The sequence below is a fragment of the Ricinus communis genome, chromosome 10, assembly GCF_019578655.1.
Source record: "Ricinus communis isolate WT05 ecotype wild-type chromosome 10, ASM1957865v1, whole genome shotgun sequence".
Classification (NCBI taxonomy): Eukaryota; Viridiplantae; Streptophyta; class Magnoliopsida; order Malpighiales; family Euphorbiaceae; genus Ricinus; species Ricinus communis.
In genome coordinates this window covers 9,706,128-9,726,957 of record NC_063265.1, presented here as the reverse complement: position 1 = coordinate 9,726,957, position 20,830 = coordinate 9,706,128, and the positions used below count along the sequence as shown (strand labels likewise).

At 34.3% G+C, this 20,830-nt stretch overlaps 4 protein-coding genes across 8 annotated transcripts; 3 read left to right on the top strand and 1 right to left on the bottom strand.

The window, feature by feature from the left end:
• The first annotated feature begins 439 nt into the window (after positions 1–439).
• Positions 440–4,722, top strand: LOC8282370. 4 transcript variants are annotated; one of them, XM_048379829.1, is made up of 11 exons: positions 440–639; positions 761–989; positions 1,409–1,510; positions 1,635–1,807; positions 2,025–2,158; positions 2,256–2,433; positions 2,728–3,277; positions 3,451–3,563; positions 3,684–3,930; positions 4,236–4,470; positions 4,633–4,722. In XM_048379829.1, the coding sequence occupies exons 1-10, from the start codon at positions 455–457 to the stop codon at positions 4,449–4,451; spliced, it is 2,127 nt and encodes a 708-aa protein (XP_048235786.1). In that variant the 5' UTR covers positions 440–454; the 3' UTR covers positions 4,452–4,470; positions 4,633–4,722. The 4 variants fall into 4 exon arrangements, with proteins under 4 accessions (XP_048235786.1, XP_048235787.1, XP_025014310.2 ...); XM_048379830.1 differs by having other exon boundaries at positions 4,594–4,722; XM_025158542.2 differs by having other exon boundaries at positions 1,638–1,807; positions 4,236–4,667.
• A 344-nt stretch (positions 4,723–5,066) lies between these two features.
• LOC8282369 (co-chaperone protein p23-2) lies at positions 5,067–7,485 on the bottom strand. Its single transcript, XM_002525657.4, has 6 exons — positions 7,309–7,485; positions 7,024–7,207; positions 6,661–6,820; positions 5,854–5,885; positions 5,721–5,766; positions 5,067–5,472 (listed from the first exon to the last, which is right to left on the bottom strand). Exons 1-6 carry the CDS (start codon positions 7,311–7,313, stop codon positions 5,438–5,440), a joined length of 462 nt encoding a protein of 153 aa, XP_002525703.2. The 5' UTR covers positions 7,314–7,485; the 3' UTR covers positions 5,067–5,437.
• A 1,542-nt stretch (positions 7,486–9,027) lies between these two features.
• On the top strand, positions 9,028–17,922 carry LOC8282368 (protein RRP6-like 2). 2 transcript variants are annotated; one of them, XM_048379944.1, is made up of 14 exons: positions 9,028–9,857; positions 11,263–11,418; positions 11,926–12,084; positions 12,157–12,240; positions 12,688–12,767; positions 12,927–12,977; positions 14,053–14,161; positions 14,492–14,574; positions 14,982–15,027; positions 15,334–15,421; positions 15,512–15,681; positions 16,245–16,517; positions 16,600–16,704; positions 17,122–17,922. In XM_048379944.1, the coding sequence occupies exons 1-14, from the start codon at positions 9,165–9,167 to the stop codon at positions 17,755–17,757; spliced, it is 2,733 nt and encodes a 910-aa protein (XP_048235901.1). In that variant the 5' UTR covers positions 9,028–9,164; the 3' UTR covers positions 17,758–17,922. The 2 variants fall into 2 exon arrangements, with proteins under 2 accessions (XP_048235901.1, XP_048235900.1); XM_048379943.1 differs by having other exon boundaries at positions 16,236–16,517.
• A 794-nt stretch (positions 17,923–18,716) lies between these two features.
• On the top strand, positions 18,717–20,472 carry LOC8287058 (membrin-11). The gene is made up of 4 exons (XM_002525655.4): positions 18,717–19,355; positions 19,447–19,567; positions 19,663–19,812; positions 19,982–20,472. Exons 1-4 carry the CDS (start codon positions 19,099–19,101, stop codon positions 20,141–20,143), a joined length of 690 nt encoding a protein of 229 aa, XP_002525701.2. The 5' UTR covers positions 18,717–19,098; the 3' UTR covers positions 20,144–20,472.
• The last annotated feature ends 358 nt before the right edge of the window (positions 20,473–20,830 follow it).

The window sequence follows — 20,830 nt, the reverse complement described above, 5'->3', positions numbered from 1 at the left end:
ACTGTATTTGCACAATTTTCACATCTTATTAAATAAAATGTTTTTACTAAAGTTAATATATGGTAGGTAAAAAGAATAAATAATGTAGTTGATAGTGGATAAATAATTGAGATAAATGTTAGATGATTTAAACTTGGTTAATATTGTAAATCATTTTTTTTTCTTTTGAAAGATAAATCATTTTGTTCTCATTCAGTTAAAACCATGAAAACTGAACAGAAAAATTAGATGTTTTGATAAAATTAACAAAGGGAAGGAAAACTGGGTTGAAATATTATCATGGGATGTATATGTAAAGTGATCAAATGCAAAACGAACAGATTATATATGGATCACATCACCTGTTTGTTTATTTGTGGCGGGTTATTAGCTAAGTTAGAGCTATATGTTGCAACTTTCTAACCCAAGGCAAAATGACACTGGCTAAGTACCAAGTGTCTGCAACTGCTAGTGCATGGCAACCCTAACGTGGCAGCAACAGAAACCAACAGATACAAACTCTCTCCCTATTAAACGGAAAGCTTTTGTTTCAACCTTTTTCTCTCTCTTCTGTCTCCCTTGCGAGAAGGTTCTTGCCTCGAACGAGAAGATGAAGCACTTATCGTCCATTGCCATTGATGTCGTCGACAGTTCTGCTCTGTAAAATCGATTTTCCTTCTTTCGTGTTTATTAATATTTTGAAAATAATGCAACACATGTGACATCTGTAGTTGATGCTTTTCTTTTCCTTTTTGTTTTTTTTTTTTTCTTTTTGGAACAGTAAGTTGAATGCTTCGGTGGAGAAATTGGTGGAGGAGTATGAAGCAGAGTGGAAACCTGAAATAAGTGGGTACTCAAAGAAATTTGTGGAGTTTTGTTGCTCGAAGGTAATTCGGGAAGAATGTAAATATATAGAAGAGAAGATTAGCGATGGGTCTTTTAGCCGATTCACTTTTGATGCGATGCGTGCCTGGGAGATGCCTAGTTCCCAAGATGAGGAGTCTCGTATGGTAATTTTATATATATATATATATATATATATATATTTTTTTTTTTTTTTTTCTTTTTCTTGCTATATTTTATATATATATACGTGTATATATATATATGTGATTATTTAGTTTAAAATGAAGGGTTTTGGCATGGAACGCATGAGCATTCATGAAATCAAAGCATATGTATTTAACGAGACAAGGATTATACTGCTATATGCCATCAGCAACGTCACTGTAGTTATCCAGCTATATTTCAATTGATAAATAGGGACTGCTTGGACTTTTAGCGACGACTGCATGTTCCTATCCAAGAAAAAGAATAAAATGCTAGAAGTGTAATTACAGAAACAGTTTCACCTCTTATTATGTTCGTAATGGTATTACCGGTGGTTCTTCCTCTTTTGCTAATTATGGTTGTGCTGAGGGATTGACAGGAATGCGAGGGAAAGAGCAGAGAAGAAAGGAAAATATCTGCAAGCATTGATCAGGAACAAGAGGATATCTCTCTTTTCTATACAGATCTCATGCCACTTCTTGTAAGAACTGGTCCCCATGGAGCAGGCACTTCTATGTTGTTTTATAAACTATTAGTCACTAGAGTCTGTTTTATACTGTTGCTCCATAAGGTATAAGGTATATGATTCGCTGTGTTTGTGTTAGCAGGCTAATGATGAGCCAAGTGTTGGAGAAGATGCATTTGTATGGTTGGGCTCATTGGTCCCATTAACTGCAGATGTTGTTAGTGGAAGATTTACATTTGAAACTCTTACAGCACCTACAGGCAACCGCCTTTTTTTCCCTGCTTATGACAAGTTCTTGAAAGAAATGAACAAGTAATTAATGCTTCTCAACTATACCTGTAGAAGCCTTGATTTCTTTCTAATATTACTGGATAGATTGGAAAATTCATTTCAAGAATAACATTGGTTTGTCAAAAGCAAGTGCTTATATTTGATAGTAGCATTACCAGGATAGGGAATCATGTCACGTCTACTTGAAATGCCTTCTCTTAACTAATTGTCCTATTTCTGTGGATTTCGTGAAAAATAGATGCATAAAGCATTTGCAAAGTCAAGCAAAGCCAAAGGGCGTGGAGCTCGCTGATGATGAATTTATATTACATGTTGAAGGCACTGCAAGCTCACAAAGAGTAGTGCGCCATATTGGAGGAACGAGTTGGCCTGGTACTTCTTAATTTGTTTCCACTATTTACAATTTCCGAAGGCATATTTTTGTCCGTTTCTGCATATACAGTGGATCTTCTGAACTTCTTTTTTCTAGGTAGGCTTACAATAACAAATTACGCTCTATACTTTGAGGCCTCAAGAGCAATAGGATACGACGATGCACTTAAGATTGACCTGTCAAAAGATGTTGAACACACAATGAAGCCAACTGCTACTGGTCCATGGGGTGCTCCACTTTTTGACAAGGCTATAATCTACGAATCTCCTGAATTGTAAGAACAATTGTGCATAAGCAAAAATCACCATCATATTAGTTGAAACTGTGGATCATTATGCATATTCCCTAAGGGTAGCCACGGTCTTTTTTAAATTCTGCTAATGTGCATCAAAATGCTTAGATTAACATTTGGAAATTGGCCTGGCAGAGAGCTCGATGGGATGTAGAAGTGACCGATTGTTAATGTTTCCCTTCTTTCATGCATATGACATAAATCCAATTATAGGCTAGTCTTATAGATGCACCTTCATTTTGCTACTATTATAAAATGGAATCTCCGTTTTTCTAGGTCGGAAGGAATTGTGTTGGAGTTTCCAGAGATGACTAGCTCCACCAGGCGAGATCACTGGCTTGCACTCACCAAGGAAGTTATGTTGATGCACCAGTTCTTGTCAAAGTATAAGGTGGATTGTCCAATACGGTCGTGGGAAATGCATTCAAGAACAATATTGGGCATTGTTAGGCTCCATGCTGCAAGAGAAATGCTTAGAATATCACCCCCTGCTCCCACAAAATTCTTGATCTTTGCTTTATTTGATGAGTTACCTAAAGGAGATTATGTACTACAAGAGCTTTATGAGAGCCTAAAAAAAGTTAATACTGGACAATCATGCAGTGCTAGTTTAGTTCTAAGGAGCTTGAACATGTCTCGAACAGTTGTCTCAGGCATAGAATTTAAAGAAGCGAGCAAGGAAAGCATAAGTGATCAAGATAGCATTCATTCATTGGAGAGTGCCATTAATCAAACCAGAGAAGAAGCAAAGGAAACCGATTTTGCCAAAGCTACTGCTGAGGGGTTGAAAGAAGAAGGGATTGGGGAAACTGCTGCAATTCTTATGGTAAGTTGCTGAACCATGCTGAAGTTTACAGCTAGAATAGAGGTCTCTTTCCCTATTAAGACACTCATGGTTCTTTAATTTCAGAATATGCAAGTAGCTTATTTCTGCAAATGACTATCCTTAAGGCCCCTAAAAGCCAAGACTTCGAATTCTTCACTTTGTTTCATATGTAGGAGTTGCTAAAGCCACTTAAAAGTATAGCACCTTGGTTTCAAGACGTAATTTCATGGAGAAGGCCGGTAACCACCTTTGCTGTGATTGGTGCATCTTTACTGATTTTCTACAAGTAAGTTGTTTTTCACTTGAATTTCCTTTTCTTTGTTGTAAAAGAAAACTCGGCAGCATTTATTTTATTTTAGTGTTGCCAAAACCGGCATGATTACTGAACAATGTCTTGGCAATATAGGGAGTGGATAGGCAAATCCATTGCTGCTTTCTTGTTATGGGCTGTATCACAGATGCTACGTGCAAGGCTAGGAAGAGTTCAAGATCAATGTAACGAGATAGTAGTGCCCACAGGTAAGGACCAGAAGACCACAGTGGAGAACATAGTGGCAGCTCAATTTGGATTGAAAACGGTTCATGAGTTGATGCAAGCCACAAATGTAGCAATCCTGAAAATGTGGTCGATTATGTGCTCAAAATCTCACAAGGTATTCATTTTTTCACCAACTTGTAATTCATTTATCAAAAATTTATTCCAGGAAAAATATGTATTACTATACGTTCAGTCCAACCATATAGCAGATGTGCGGAATTGCCCATTCATACTACATTTCTTGCAAATCCAATGCTAGCCAGTATATATAAAGCATTAGCACATGATTGTAAGAAGAGTTGGTTACTGTTAAAAACCCATATTCAGCTTCTTTTATGCAGTTTTCTTTTTTTTACTGTGATATCGATCTACCGACAAATCTTCACTTACCATCAATTAAACTTCTTATGCCTATTTCAGCATGCAGACATGACAATGATGGCAATGGTTCTATTGGCAATCATCTTTGCAGTAATACCCTTAAAGTACATAATCATGTCAATCACACTCTATGGCTTCATTGTGACATCAAAGCTAGGGAAATACATGGAAAATAAACAAGGAAACAGAAGATTAAAAGAATGGTGGGATTCAATCCCGGTCATCCCTGTCCATATTGAAGACAAAGCTTCATAAGGCACTACTTAGGTTATAGGTAATAAGCAGTTTTGACTTATGTTAATACATACGCTGCGTTTCTGCATTTTTTTTTTTTTTGTGGCTAAGAGTGAGTTGCAATATTTAATTTTTTTTTTTTTTTTTTTTGTATCTACTTCAGTTTTATTGAGTAATGTGTCTGGTCTTTGGGGTCATGCAGAAAACTTATATAGAAAGCGCCAGATAGTATTCTTATATGCTGTTTACAAAAAAGAAAAACACGGTTGAATGGTTCAGACATTTAATTTCATGTCGTTGCTCCAAAATGTTTTACCGGAAGTGTGGAAGCGTTGCAATCCCCAGTAGTGGCCAGTTGGCAATCTCTGGTCCACGTTATTATATGTTACTGGAACTGTTACGACTGTCATTATAAAGGACAGTTTTGCCAACAAACGGAAATCAAATATATATATGTATGATGAAGAAGAAGAAGAAGAAGAAGAAGAAGAAGAAGTTCAAGTTCTTTTGTCCAGTTTAAGACTTTTATTAATTTTAAAGATAATTTCAACACTTTTTATTAATTTAAAAAAGATAATTTCAGAACACTTTCATGTAAGCGGAACCAAAGACAATCTCACCATATGCGATTGCCAATGAAAAATGCTGAGATGATGGAGCACCATTGAATAAATAGGTAAAATCCACAAGAATGTCGCTCTGGATATGACTATCGAAACTAGCATAGAAAATATTACTCCAACGCTTCCGAACCAGTAAATAGTTCACCTTTTTCGTTTTCCCATTAAAAACAGGAAGTTCCTTAATGCTGGCAAGCGCTACACAATTCTGGTTTAAGCAGCTGTGTGCTGAGGACTCCTTTCTAACATTCGTCTAATATGTACCAAGTCTTAAGTTACAGCAGTAGTCAGCAAATATGCTCTCCTTCACTTATGATCCACATATTTCTGCAATCACTGAAACACCACACTTTCTATGTCATTTCCTTGCTAGTTACTTCATCTTCACTAGTTTCCCCTGGCCTTCTCTAGATCAGGAAGATCTGCAATTTGTGTTCTAAAAGTGTTAAATATGATATAATTTGTGCATCAGAAGAAAATACTTCTCAAGAAATCTGCCATAAGCTCACAATGCGCGCAATAATTAACACAACATTATGTGTCTATATTTCATTCAAACAGAGAATTGATATTAGCGGTTTCTGATGTAGGATTAGGAGGTATATACATCTCATATAATCAAACTGCATCGATCAAGGATTCATAACTAACAACAGAAGGTATTACTCACAAAGCATTCCATCATCATCACTGCTTTCGTCATTATCATCATCATACTGCAAAAGAGAAGATGTAACTTAATTAGGGAAACACTGAGAACAAGTCTAATCTAATTTCTATTGAACTAATCACAAAAAAATTACCGCGTCATTATCACCGTCGGAGGCCAAATCAGCTGCAAAACACAAGTATTCAACCAGATCCAGTTAAATCACTTGTGCAAAGTCTAAAAATCTCAATTTCTAGCATATTGGACAATTAAAATCCTTGGAACTATATACAAGCACCAGCACTACAAGATGCTGCAGTTCATAATCATTTCATTACATGGGGCCAAATTGACAAGTAGTGGGTGAAGGATGTAATATAGTTCAATATCACCACTAATAGCATCCTTCTGCATGCCAGAAGCTTGCTCATATGCAACATATGCAGTGGAATAAAGGAAACACAGTTCTTTGATAATCTTAAAAGCTAAATTTCTAAAAATATAATTAATAGATAAAACCAAATATTCATTCATTCACAAATTAATTCTCAATATAGGGGAAGCCCAAAACAGGACACAACACATCTGATTATAAAAGGGCCCAGTAGTCATGTCAGGGGATTAGATTATTATACTCCATCCAAACCTAGCTAATAGAAACATTGTGATAATACGCATATAAATTAGCACAACAAAGACAATTTGACATCAGAAAACTGTAGGATTCAGGGTAAACGGGTAAAGTTCCGGCCATATCAGGTTTTCAAGACATAGCAACCCAAACTTAAGAGTCATGCATCAAACCATCACTTGGGAACCTAAGACAAATTACAGCATCAGAAAAGAAATAGAACAAACATAGTAACTACAAGACACCCTAGTGTAGTTAGTGCTGACAGCAGGCACAGGCAATCAAAGAAATCAAAGAGAACAGATACATCTCAAAGCTCAAGTAACTTACAAGTAGACTCTTCATCATCTTCGTCACACCATTTATTCCAATCAACCTTAATATAAGGTGCAGGTTTTTCTTCACTCTTTAGCAATCTTTTCCACCAACCCTTTTCTTGTTTCTGAACTGAACATATTATATTCCTCAACCCAACATTAGTTTTACACCCCTGTACTAGCACAGTATAACAATCATCTCTCAGAAATTTTATAACTTCTCAAAATTTCATGTCAACAGGATTAAATCTTTAAGTGGGTTTTAACAAATTGGTCCCCAGAGCTGCAAAGCGAATATGTCTCAAAAATATTTAACTTGTTAAAATTTCAAGTTAAAAATATTGAAACTTTATAGATAAAAGAAATGGGTATTGACCTCAGGAATAACGGATCCATAGAGTTGCAAAGTGAAATCAAAAGATTCGCCTTGAATGCCAACTGCAGAGAAACTGAATAAACCTTCTGCCTCACATTTTACAGATATGTTTTTTGCGTCTGGTAAAGCAATTGTCAGATATACTTTGTCCGATCGCTGTGCCCAAAGAACTTCTGGGTGGCGACTGTTCACTCAAATAACGAAAGATAAAAGAAAAAGAAATTGCTTCAGAGAGAAATCAAGAAAATGATAAACAGTTTACGCAGAAGATGGTGAAAGATTTACCTCATGTGTTATGGCAGAAAATGGGATGTCGTTGTTGAAGATGATGTGAGATAGTAGAAGAAGTACGGAGCAGAGGAGAAAATGAAAACCCTACTGAGAAGAGAAGAGTGTACCTTCGATGCTAAAAGCATAGCATAGTCGATTATTTTTAGTGTGGTGTTCTTCGAAGGTCCGAAACCATTGGGGTCAAAACATCAATTTTGGCAAAAGGCAGAGAAAACCCTTAATTATTTCGCAGAAACTAATTAAGCACTTATAGTTTTTATTATTTCAATTACACATTGAAGTTTCTTAAAGTACGATTAAACTCAAATTATTAAAAATAATAATATTTTCATTAAACCAAATATTTAATGACTTTATGGCTCTCATCTTTTTTTTTTTATACTCGGTCTTTTGAAAAAACAAAATAAATTAATTTAAAATATATATAATTCTAACATTTTATATTTGTAATATAATAATACATCCGTTTTAATGTAAAATTTAAATTCTTTTTATATTCTAACTTTTTAAAGACTTGTCATTCTAAAAACCTATTACAAGCATCTTCGAATTTGGACATCTTGCCAATACACAATGTCCTTACTAAACATTAAACCCCATATCTAATAAATTAGCAATAAATTAATTTATAAATTAATAAAGCATTATTAATAACTAAGATTTTATTAGTAAATTTATTTTACATTTTTACTGACATAAAAAATTTTACACTTTTGCCAACATAAATTTCATGTCATCGGTCAATTTTAAGAAATATCTCAAGTTAAATTAAGAATTATAATATTAAAAAAAATCTTATTAACCAGTTAAATCATAAAAGTTAAATCTTTAGAGCTTTATTCAATTATTTTAAAATTTGAAAATAAATACTAATGCTTCTAATTTGCATACTTAATGGTGACATTTTTTATAATTTTGAATAAGAAAAATGACATGGTAAATTGATTATTAAAATATATAAAAAAACTAAACCACACTACATTGTTAAATTTAGAATAAATTTTTTGTTAAATTACAATTTTTTTAGCAAATTGAATCAGTTTTTCATGTATTCTTTTCACATAAAATTACAAATTAGTATCAAAATTTATTTTTTAAAACAAATCAAAAGTATAGACATTTTATTTTTCAAATTTTGAAATAATTATACAAATTTTTTTAGTATTATATTAAATTTAAAATTCAATTAATAATTAAACATATTAAAAAATATAATATAAGTTTAAACTGATATGATAGAAATTATTTTTATAAATATTTAATTCGTGAAAAAGATAACTTTCACTGAACCTTTAAATTGTCATTTTTCGTATAGAATTAAAACAACTAATTTCAAACACATTTTTCTGAAAAGAAATATTCAATCACTTAATTCTTATGCCTCGTAAGTTGAATAATTTATGAAATGTGAAGGCTTGAATTCCCACAAAACTAAAATTTCGTGAGTAATGGCATTGCAATTGTTATGTTTCTGTTCAATCGGACAAATTCATTAATATGATAATAATGGAAACAATTAAATAAAATAATCATGTATTAATAGTAAGAGTCACGTAATAAAGAAATAAAATAGTAATCTCAGCTTTGATTAAAAAGAAAAACTCCAATTTTGTTAGAATTTCTCATTTTGTCACGTGTCAAAAATTATCACATTTGCCACGTGCTTCTCACCTATCTTCACGTGACAAATTTCCACTAACACATTCTCCTCTTTCTTTTTCTCCCAAGTCTTTAACATTTGCCTCGCAGACCCCAACTTCTCTGACTCTGCAGAAAAAATGGCGTCTTTCTAAAACCCTAACCCTAACATTAAAACCCTGAATAAAGCTCATCTCTTCCCTACACAAACCATGAGCCAAGACGCCATGAACATTGATCAAACAGCAATCCAAACCCAATCAAAATCCCAAACCACAACAGGTTCTTTATCATCATCACTATCTAACCTTTCAGGCTCTTCTAGAACCATTCCATCAAACAAAGATTTTCACTTTTACTACAATTTCGATGAATTCAAGCTCCCAATACAACAGATTGCAAGAAGGTCACAATCTTTACTCGAATCAATTGGCTCCTCTAATAATGGTCTTTTCAAGGATAAAAATCTTCCCTATCCTAATGACCCTGACAACGATGATGATACTTATGACTGGCTTGTCAATGTAAATGATGAGATCTTGGAACGTTTTGATGCGTCTATCGATGAATTTAAGAGTATTCAAAAGAAACAAGAGGAAAAAGGTGGAGTCTTGGGAACTGAGAATGAGAATTCTGAGAGCGGGTTTCAATTGGTTTATGGGAAGAAAAAGAAAGGGCTAGTGAGTTCAGTGAGTGGGTCGCCGAGTGGCGGTTCAGTGAGTGAGTCTGGAGTTAAGGTGGCTGATTTGAAGGCTAAAGGAGTTAAAGCTAAAGTTCCTTTTCATATACCTACTATAAAGAAGCCTCAAGAGGAGTATAATATATTGGTTAATAATTCTAACCAGCCTTTTGAGCATGTTTGGTTGCAGAGGAGTGAGGATGGATTGCGGTTCATTCATCCTCTGGTTAGTTATTTTTTGGTTTTCTTCTTCTTCTTTTTATTATTATTATTATTATTATTATTATTATTATTATTATTATTATTTATTTTTTTTTTTTTTATAGTTTGGGTACACTGAAATTGTTGAGTTGTGTACACTTTAGCTTTGCTTTAGAATTTCAAGGATGGTTCTGAGGTTATTTGTCTACCTTTGGTTTATTCACCTTGTCTTCTTTTGTAGGTAATTTTGTTAAGTTTCCATTTTGCTTCTCTTGAGATTGTGAATGAAATTGTGATTTTTGGACTAATGAGGAACTATTGGTTCAATGAATGAGTCCAGAGTTTTGTTGTACCGTCAAGGTTTAAAACATATAGGAGGATTCCCGAAATGGAGCTATAGAATTTAAAATAAGACACTAATGGGTTCAATTGCCGCTTTGAAATGAATACATGTTAGATGTGTGCTAGCATTTTCATTTGCTCAAATCAGTCATTTGTTTCAAACTTAACAATCGTTGATAAAATTTCGAGTCTGAGGTGAGCCAATCTCTTGAATATTTTATTTGCTCAAGCCAGTGATTTTAATTTTCTCTTTTTTTGTATATGATATTTCATTCATATCCTTTGGAGTGTTTTCATCATTACATGAGAAGCAGTCTTCATCATGGTCTGTACTCGAGTATTTTTACAGATACCAGAATGTCTTGTATCCATTCTGGCTCTTCTTTGCCTCTGTAGTACCAAAACCTTAAACTTCAGACTACCTTTAGAATGATCGTTCATCATTCTTAATACTAATAGCATGATTTTATGGAGGGAAATAATCAAGAGGACATGTGAAAGAGAGGAAGGGTTACTTGACATACTGAAGAATATACAAGTGCTTGCAATGTCTTCTGGACAGTTTCTTATGGGTGGAAAACCTCTTTGTTTACCAAGTAGATCCCCTTTTGTCCATGTGAGCTAGCTCTTTTGTAGAGATTAGCACCAGTTCGGTGCTATCCAATAAATTGATAAGCTCTGGAGCTACCTGCAGTTTATTGGAAGCATGTAGTTAGCAAATTTAATTGATTTCACCTAGGTCTCACATTAGTGCACTCACCATCTAGCAATTAGGAATCTAAAACATATTCTTCGGATTCTTCTGTGCATAAACTATATTGGATATTGATATATTATTATATTATTTATAATATATGTCAAATATGTTATGTTATATTTCTCTTTTGTTTTATCCATATAGTAATTGAATTTCTATGCTAGCATGAAATCTTTTGCTTTTTATTCTTGATGTTTTGTACTTGTTCATTCACTTTAGCAACTTCAAGGTCTTTTTTTTTTTTTTTCTTCTGTGCATCTGTTGATCATGATCACCTGAAGGAGGGAAAAAGATGCTTATATTGCCAATCGGTTTTCTTTGATGCATGTAGGAGAAGCTTTCTATTTTGGATTTTGTGGATAAAAGTATTGGGAATGCTGAGCCTGTATCACCACCCTCACTGGAGTGTACCCCATTCAAGCTTGTAAAAGAAGTCAAAGATTTGAAGGAGCTGGCAGCTAAGTTGCGTGCCGTAAATGAATTTGCGGTAAATTTGACTACATTCATTGTTTTACTTGATTTAAACCGATAAACAATGAAACTGTACGTGCTAAGTTTTATGAATGCCATTTAGCCATTTGGCCATTTGATGCATAAGCACTTCTTTTACTTAAGTTGCTTCATCATGTTCCCTTAATTAGCTATTTCTCTTCATTTTTATATTGACTCGTCAATTTTTAACTGAATTATTGAGTGGAAGTATATAACTTGTTCTTTCATAAAAATTCTGCTCGTTATTATTATTATTATTATTTTCTTTGTTTCCTTTTCTCTTTTCAACAATATCTTACATCTCTTGGAGTTTGGACCAAATTATTGGATGAATAAATTGCTCTCTAGAGTTGTTTGGGAATAAAATATATTTTTTTATGTCTTGGACGATGAGTTCTCTTTCGACTTTGTTTGGCACATTGTAGATGGAATTTGGGGTGATATTACTTCTCAGGTTGGTTAACTATATGATAAAGTAAAAATTTTCATGTTTGATGTCTAGGTTGATCTGGAACATAATCAGTACCGCTCTTTCCAAGGATTAACGTGCCTGATGCAAATTTCTACGAGAACTGAGGATTTCATTATTGATACATTAAAGCTTCGGATACATGTTGGCCCATACCTTAGGGAAGTTTTCAAGGATCCCACCAAGAGAAAGGTTTGTCTCTAGATTTCTTTTTTTTTTCAAAAATTTTGCGACATATTTGTGATAGCATTTTAATTTAATTAGGTCATGCATGGAGCAGACAGGGATATTATATGGCTTCAGCGGGACTTTGGCATATATGTATGCAATCTTTTCGACACTGGACAGGTTATATACTTCAAACAATTGCTGCTCTTAACACTGCTACTCTGTTCAATTTTGTTAGTTAGTTTTGTGTTTCTTAAGCACCTTGTATATAAGAGAATCTGTTGTATGCATGTACATAGTGTTTTGTTCAGAAAGAGTATATTGTAGCTATTTGATTCCTTGAAGACATGAATTGTGCAATAAAATTTTGAATTGCAATGCAATTTGTCACATTTTTAAGCTTTCTAAACTGGCGCTAGTTTTAAATCTCAGTCGATTTATGTCTTTATTACTCAAACAGATATTGGCTATAGGAATAAGTAGTCCAGAATTTTTTGTGTGTGCTTAAAAGGAATATGTTGGATCCTTTGGATCATAAATTTCGATGATGTTGGGTCTTTTGGATTATATATTTCTGTTGACTCTGATTTGGTATTTACTTTGTTTTTCTTTTCATCATATCATTAGGCCTCACGAGTATTGAAGTTGGAGAGAAATAGTTTGGAGCATCTTTTGCGCCACTTCTGTGGAATTACTGCCAACAAAGAGTAAGTCCTTATGTGATCACTCCATCCACTGCTGTGCATGTTCTGATAAATGTATTTATCTGCAAATATCAATGTATTTGTTTGGATGTATATATTTATTTGTGTATGCATAACCTTTTTTCCTGTTTCATGTAAAGTTCACCTGTCCATTACTTGCAGATACCAGAATGCAGATTGGAGATTACGCCCTCTTACTGATGAGATGCTTAGGTGAATATTTATTTGGAAATGCATGTATTTTGCTTCCTTAACTTGTGTCTTTGTTCATAAATTTAATTATGAAAGAGTAAGCTATTGGATATAATAATCTTGATAATTCAAAAAGAAATTGTCAGATTCCTTCTTTGGGTTGGCATGAAATTGGTAGACTGTGCTGGACTGGATTTTAATGAACAACTAAATAGATAAAGGGTGCTTAGACATATGGATGATTGGTTTTATCTGCTATTATATACAAAAGGAGAGCAAGAAAAAGAAATGGGGTCTGTCTTATATAGATATAGGAAATCTCATTGCTTGCAAACTTGTTATGTCTTAGAAACTCAATATAACTCTTTAGATAGTTCTGTCCTAATGGAGTTTCATGAATATAGTTGCAAAGGTGCGGAATAATATTCCACCATCTTAAGTTCTTGCATGTATTCTCTATATAATTAAACCGCCAAAGGAGGATAAGGTTAAGACTTTTATTTTTCACTTTTTTTGGAGAAGATATCTTGATTGTTTCAAGGAAATTAACTTGTTTCTGGAAAACAGTTTTCTGTGAAACTGACATTTTTATTGTTGGTTACATACAAAAAATACTTGGAAATAAAGGACTTATATAGTTAAACTTGAAACTTAATATTTTTAATTTAAAGCATAATATTTGATGACCATTTGGTCACTTCTAACAGTGACCAGTGCCTGCCATCCATGGCTGCTGGGAAGTGACTATTGGTGGTTGATAGATGGCTATATCTACATGATTTTTATATAAGACTTTAAGTGCTCTTCCTTCCAACAAGTTTGTATAAGTCTTTAAGTTCTCTTGCCTGTACAAGTTTGTGTACTCTTCCCTTTGATCTGGAAAATATTATCCTTTGACTGATTCCTGGACAAACCGGACAGTGGAAAATGCAGAAGATGGTCAACAGGATATTTTTTAGTGAAACAAACAGAGGCCTAGTTTGGTCAATATCTCTTTCTTGGGCTATTACTTTACTATTCTCCTTGTTGTTATACCTCAGTGGAAGTTGTTAGTACTTTAACATCGTCTGATGAATTACTTCTTTTGCAATTACAGATATGGCAGAGAAGATACTCATTATCTGTTGTATATTTATGACTTGATGAGAATCATGTTGCTCTCGATGCCGAATGAAACTGAAAATTCTAATAGTCCTTTGGCGGAGGTATGATCCTGATCTACTGTTTTTATTTACTGTAATGTGACAAATTGAGGTACAAATTGAAAAATATTGGAAGGATTGGCTAAAATTGACCAGTACAAAATGGTTTGGATCATTGTATTTGTTTTGGTCTTTATCAGCTTGTTATCCCTCCTCTCCCTATCAGAACTGGACCTCTTATCTGGGTCAATAAGATTTATTTTGGAAATAAGTTTTTGCATTATGATGCAATCCCTCATTTTACTGTTAATAGACTTGTAACTCTGGTGCAAACAGAGTAACATTCTATTATCTCGATGTAACTACAGTGTTTGAGCAAGTCGTTTTTGACAGGTCTACAAACGCAGTTATGATGTGTGCATGCAATTGTATGAGAAGGAGCTTCTGACAGAAAGTTCATATCTGCACATATATGGGTATATTGCTGGACTTTTTTGCTTTAAGATGATCGATACTATGTTAGATGGGGAGATCTTTGTCTCTATTGTTTTTCTATTTTTGCCCTTTTCTTATTCTTGTTTGTTAATGAATGTTTTCCTCCTTTTTGTGATGGTGATGTCCTTTCTTATTCGAATTCTTCCTATATGGTCTGTTGGGTAGTTATGCATACACAATGTCTTCCCTTGTACTCACGACATTTGATTCATGTGCATTGTTCGTGGAGTGGATTGCCCTCCTACTTTTATTTATTATTTACTTTCTTTTGCTGAAATCCTTGTGAATTTCCTGCAGTTCTGTGCATTTATATATACATTATGGACAGATAGGTAATACATTTTTGTTCATCAGTCGGAAATTAATGTTTCGTGTGATCTTGATATAGGTTGCAGACTGCTGGTTTCAACGCTCAGCAGCTTGCCATTGTTGCAGTAAGTCTTTGTCGTCCTCCTTTAATCATTTCAGACGTTTTCTTTCTTTGACTGTTGATATAATTATCATGACGGTAAACCAGTGGAAGACATCACAGATAAATGTGTTTGATGATTCAGGCTTTCTGCAATCTTCCAGTCATCACTTAATTAACTTGTTAGCGAGCTCCCTTCAACTTATTATTTCATCATACTTAATTGATGAATAATAAGTTATATTAGATTTTGTTGACGAGTCAATTGCTTGTTTAGAAGTTGATTTTTATCTGCTTCATATTCTTATGTGAGCTGCCTACTGAGTTGTAGGGACTCTGTGAGTGGAGAGATGTAATTGCCCGTACAGAAGATGAGAGTACAGGCTTTATTTTGCCTAACAAAACTCTTCTTGAAATTGGTAGGAACCTGCTCATCTTTATACTCTGTCTTTTCTGTTAGGTTATGGTCTATTGCTTTTAAACCTTCTTTTGTTTGAACATGGTTAAAGCAAAACAGATGCCTGTTACACCTCAGAAGTTACGTCGAGCATTGAAGTCAAAGCACCCATATATTGAGCGAAACCTTGGTTCAGTTGTTAATGTCGTGAGGCATGCTATGCAAAATGCCGCTGAATTTGAAGCTGCTGCTCAACGTTTAAAGGAGGGATGCATAGAAACAGTAAGATTTGATGATTTTCATGCAGCTTCTTAAGTCACGTGCTATGTATATCTTCACAAGCATTTGCCAGCTTATATAATGTTAGATATCATAACACTTTGGTTGAGGATCAACTCATGCATGGCACCTGAAGTAAACCAAGTTTTCTAGTTTTAGTTTGATCTTAAAACAGTATAAAGTTAACATTCTGGCAAAAACTGCTGTTTTCTATGCATATGATGGAATGAGATTACTCATGCTTAAGGTCTATTGGCATGCTTGGCAATCATCAAGTTGGAACTATTTTTCTGAGCTGTCTGGGCTTTAGGATGGGATAAGGCAGTCTGAAATGTCCAACTATTTGCTTTGGCTTATGAATAATAACTGCCCATTGGAAAATTTTACACAATGACTGGTAATTTCTTGAACTTAATTGGTAATTGAGTTCTGAAATACTGTCAGAAATTTTTGGGGATACTGTGTACTCGGTTTCATTCTGAAAGCTACTGTTTTTGTTTCCTGCTTTTGTGCTTGTGTAGGATAATCTCTCTTCTATTTTTGCCTTTTTCATGAAGGCCTCACAGGACAATGTAGAAGTAAATGACGATATGGACATGGACACAAATCTGGAGACTGCAGAAGCTGGAACTGAGACCATTTGTGATGGCAGTGCAGTAGAGGGCAGTGAGAATGCCCTCCAAACAGATTCTCCACAGCTCAAAAAGGAGCCCTTGAAGGCAGCACTTGCCATAGATGGTCAGGAACATGCTTCAAAATATGGTGAAAATGGTGTTGGATCTAGTCATTATATTCCGGAGCTTCGCAGAGACAGCCTACCCATCTGTCCTTCAGCCTCGGTTGTTAATTTTTGCTTCCTTGTATAGCATGTAATCTTCTTGGAGAGTTGTGTATTCTGAAGTTCTTATTGCTACTGAACAGGGTACTGGAGCAACTGTTCAAGTTTTAAAGAAGCCAGCTGGTGCTTTTGGAGCACTGCTGGGAAAAAGTTCTGCAGGGAAGAGAAGATTTGATATGGCCAAAAAGGTTTGAAAGTTACACTAACTTGTGCTCCTACTTCTACTTCACTTGACTCTGTAGACAACTGCGAGATATTGTGCAACACATGCTCCTTCACTTGGGTGGTCTGTCTAGTGGCTAGTGCTTTAGTTCTGAGGGTATTAGTGTGAAGTGTAATTCCTAGAATCTGAACCAAAAATAGAGCATCAGAGTCTGTGTTCCTCCCTCTGGTTTTCTCTCCATGGCATTCATTTTTTTTCCTTTTGGGTCTTCTTGTTCATATCTGACTCTAGTTCTATGACAAGGGTATCTCCTTGTTGGTCTTCCATTTGAATAATGAGTGTTCTGCGGATTCTAGTCACAATTCACCTTAGCTGCCTTTTTAAATTTGGATAAAATTCTCATAATGTTTCTTATTGGTTTTGGATTTGCATCAATATGTAGGACAAGGATGAGATCAAGTTGGATAAGATCAGATCTTCAGTAAGCCTTCCCTTCCATTCATTTTTGGGCAGAAAAGAACCGGCAAAACCAGCTGCAGAAGAGCCCAATCTGGTAACAGAAACTCCACGTCCTGAAGAATCATTTGCTGTCCCAGCTACCGGTTCCAGTCTAGAAGATATAATACTGCTGGGTGACAATTCGGATGTAGTGGTACAAGAGAATGTTGATTCAGATACGAAAGATGTAAGCAAATCAGTAGGGTGCGAGTCTGAAACAGATGAGGAAGGAGAACCTGCATCTCTCTCTGATCTGTCAACAAGCTTCCAGAAGTGCTTCCAGTCAAATAATGAGAACAAAACAAATGAAAACAACATGCAGAAGTCTCAGGATCCGACTGGCCTCTTACAACTGAAGCCATTTGATTATGCTGCAGCAAGAAAAGAGGTCATATTTGGAGAAGAATCAAAAGCAGCGAGTGGCGGCAAAGATCAGAGCAGGAATGATGGTGTAAAAGATAGGAGAAAGAATTCTGTGGGCGGTGGAGTTGAGAAAGACGATGGGACAAGAGATTTTCCTCAAGGTAAAAGACGTCAGGCGTTTCCAGCCACTGGAAACCGAAGTGCAACTTTTCGATGACTCTGTGGTAACTATTATGCTCTTGTATAACAGAAAAATGTTGCAGCAATTTCATTTATTTTTTGTTTTTTTTTGAACCTCAGTTGTTAAAACAGTTAAAAAGAACATAAAAGGAAAAGAGAGGAGAAAAAAAAAAAAGAAAAGAAAAATCGAAATTGAAAGAAAGAGCTGAATGAATTTTGTCTCTGTCTAATTGGATGCTGATATTGGAGAGGGTTTAAATTGTTTACGGATTGGATATAGACTAATAACAATATAAAATTGGTCATTATAAAAGGCTTCTTTGAACTCAAAAACTAAAGAATTTGAAGTCCTACTTCCTTACTTACCCCTTCTGCTGCTCGTAAATTATATTATGCTATGGTGCACTTGTGAAGTTCTTGCGAATAATATCAAAGAGGAATGCAATTTAACATTTCAGTTTGAGACATTAAATATCTCATTTTCTATTTATTACATTTTGAGATTGATTATGAAAAACAATTTCCCATATCGAAATTGAACTTTTCTATTTGTTGTGAAATAATTCCTTTTTGAGATAAGAATCAGTTAAAATTACAAGTAAAAGGTACAAATTCAGTGGGTGTATTTAGATTTCTATACTTTTAAATAAAATAATTATATTTTTAAAATTAACTCCGTTTGCATGAGATTTAATTAGTTTTAAAAAGAGTTAGCTTTACTTTTTAGTCACTAAAAATTATAAAATAATATTTTGTTTTTTATTTCGACAAAGAAAGTTCAACGCCATAATTATCAAATTAATTAAAAACGAATTTAACATAAAAATATCTATTTCTTCTGTTTTTCAAATTTTAATTATATAATTGAGCTTTAAAGCGTTTATAGGTCTAATTGCACTTTAGTTAAAGTCCATGAATTTATTTGTGTTTTTTCTTCTTATATTGTGAATATAAAGTTTAATAATATAAGTTGATGTATGTCTAATAACAGCATAGAATTAGAAAGATATGATAATATCATTTTAGAATTTAAGAGTGGATGTTAGGATTAATCATGAAAAATAAAATAAACAAACTTTGTGACAAAAAAAAAAAAGAAAGATATTATTTGAAACTTTAAACATCTCGGTTCATTTTTTTTCAATATATAATTTCATTGCCCATCTGTTCAACATCTTGATGGAATCAGATCCATAAATCAAGCTTTCATTGCTGAGATGGCGCCAGCTTATTGGACTACTGATGTGTAAAACAATGCATTTATAAAAGAATTAAGTTCCCAGATCAAAATTCTGTCGTTTTAAAAGCTCAATTTTGTTTCAAAACTCTGCTGCTTCATTAGAGCTCCGGTAACGGCAGGTAAAAGTAAAATCAAAGAATGGCAATGGCAATTGAAGGAGAAGGAGGGACATTGTCGGAAATATTTCAAAGCTCGAAAAAGGCTCTACTGAGAGCTAGAGATGGAATCGAGAGGTTAGAGAGGCTAGAGAATTCAACATCAAACGGAGGTTTAGACTCGCCTGAGCTTTCTTTTGCAGTTAAAAAGGATATCTCTCAGATCCAATCGCTGTGCGCTGAGTTGGATCGTCTTTGGCGTTCTATTGCCGCTAAGCCACAACGCGATCTCTGGAAAAGGTAAAAAAAGAAAAAGAAAAACACGCTTGTTAAGATCCAGAAATTCGAAATCCTAAATGAATAAAATTCTTTATTTTATTTGAATGAAAAGAAAAGTAGAACAAGTAGCAGAAGAGGCCGAATCATTGAAACAAAGTTTGGATAGATATTTTTCGAGAAATCAAAGGCGGACGAGAGAGGCTCAGGAGAGAGCTGAATTGCTTGGAAGAGCTGTGAGTTCTTTTTTAATTTTTTTTTTTTTTTGGTTTAATGTTTGTGTTAAAGTAGGTTAACGCTGCATAAGTTAATATCATGCTGTGGTTTTCAGAATGGAGAATCAGCTCATGTATTGAGAATATTTGATGAGGAAGCACAAGCAATGCAGGCAGTTCATAATTCTAAAAGTATGATGGAAGAATCTTTATCCACAGGATATGCTATTCTTTCTAAATATTCTGAACAAAGACAGCGCTTGAAGGTAGTAATCTATTTCCATCAAATTCAATTCAATCGATGCCACTTCTGCCATGACTTCATGAATTGAATTCTACCAAAAACAAAATTCCCTAAATAGAATTCCCAAACACAGCTCTAATTTTCCAAACTGCATGAAATTCACTTCATTGTTGTATACAATGTTGGTACAGAATGCACAACGGAAAGCTCTGGATGTTCTCAACACAGTGGGTCTCTCCAACTCTGTGTTGAGGCTTATCGAGAGGCGGAGCCGTGTTGATAGATGGATCAAATATGTTGGAATGCTCATAACACTTGCCCTCATGTATTTTCTCGTGAGCTGGAGTCGTTGAAAGTAAGTATTCTTCATGTTTTCATTTCGAAACAAATGAATTTGTACAAAGGGGCTTCGAGATAATATAGGAATGGATAGTTTTTCCTGTTCCTTCATGTCATTGATTTGTCTGATGTTGCTGTTGCTGTTGCTGCAAAGCACAGAGTGGCATGGCAGATTGTAGGAGAGAGTAGTTCATTTTTCTGATATTTGGCAGATTCAAATAAAAATCCGTAGTTCCCCAACTTTAAAATGTTATCTACTTTTTGGCATGCTATTCCAATGAGAATCCTGGTTCAACTTGTAAAAAGATGAACATGAAGGAGTTATTCGATTTTTTGTGGATTATTTCTTTTTATGTTAAATGTCAAATTCATGTTGAGAAAAAACAAAAATCAGATCTTAATTGCTTGTAGTTAAGTTAAGGTGTATTTGTTTTTCTTCTTTATTTCTTTTGAGAACAAGTTTCAAACTCGAATTGAAACAATTTGCGGCTTCCAATGAATCTACCAGAATACATTTATCAGAGTCGACTGTTATCACAAATAATTACTATCTAGCCGCCTGCCGCCCCTTGTACCTTTAAAACAAATTTAAAAAATAAAAATAAAAATCTTGAAATTTAAAAGTTTTGGATAGCTCCAGTCTCGTGTTATAGTTAATATGAGGTATTAAATGGTCTTATTTTTCTTTTTAGAAAGTGCAA

Coding starts and splice junctions, on each gene's coding strand:
- LOC8282370 (XM_048379829.1), top strand. CDS start 455: ATGGCAACCCTAACGTGGCAGCAACAGAAACCAACAGATACAAACTCT. Junction 990..1,408: donor AAGATGAGGAGTCTCGTATG/GTAATTTTATAT, acceptor AGGGATTGACAG/GAATGCGAGGGAAAGAGCAG. Junction 1,808..2,024: donor TTCTTGAAAGAAATGAACAA/GTAATTAATGCT, acceptor CGTGAAAAATAG/ATGCATAAAGCATTTGCAAA.
- LOC8282369 (XM_002525657.4), bottom strand. Junction 6,821..7,023: donor ATGGATCCGTTATTCCTGAG/GTCAATACCCAT, acceptor GTGCTAGTACAG/GGGTGTAAAACTAATGTTGG. Junction 5,767..5,853: donor CCGACGGTGATAATGACGCG/GTAATTTTTTTG, acceptor TCTCTTTTGCAG/TATGATGATGATAATGACGA.
- LOC8282368 (XM_048379943.1), top strand. CDS start 9,165: ATGAGCCAAGACGCCATGAACATTGATCAAACAGCAATCCAAACCCAA. Junction 12,768..12,926: donor GGAATTACTGCCAACAAAGA/GTAAGTCCTTAT, acceptor CATTACTTGCAG/ATACCAGAATGCAGATTGGA. Junction 14,575..14,981: donor TCATATCTGCACATATATGG/GTATATTGCTGG, acceptor ATCTTGATATAG/GTTGCAGACTGCTGGTTTCA.
- LOC8287058 (XM_002525655.4), top strand. CDS start 19,099: ATGGCAATGGCAATTGAAGGAGAAGGAGGGACATTGTCGGAAATATTT. Junction 19,356..19,446: donor CAACGCGATCTCTGGAAAAG/GTAAAAAAAGAA, acceptor TTGAATGAAAAG/AAAAGTAGAACAAGTAGCAG. Junction 19,568..19,662: donor CTGAATTGCTTGGAAGAGCT/GTGAGTTCTTTT, acceptor TGTGGTTTTCAG/AATGGAGAATCAGCTCATGT.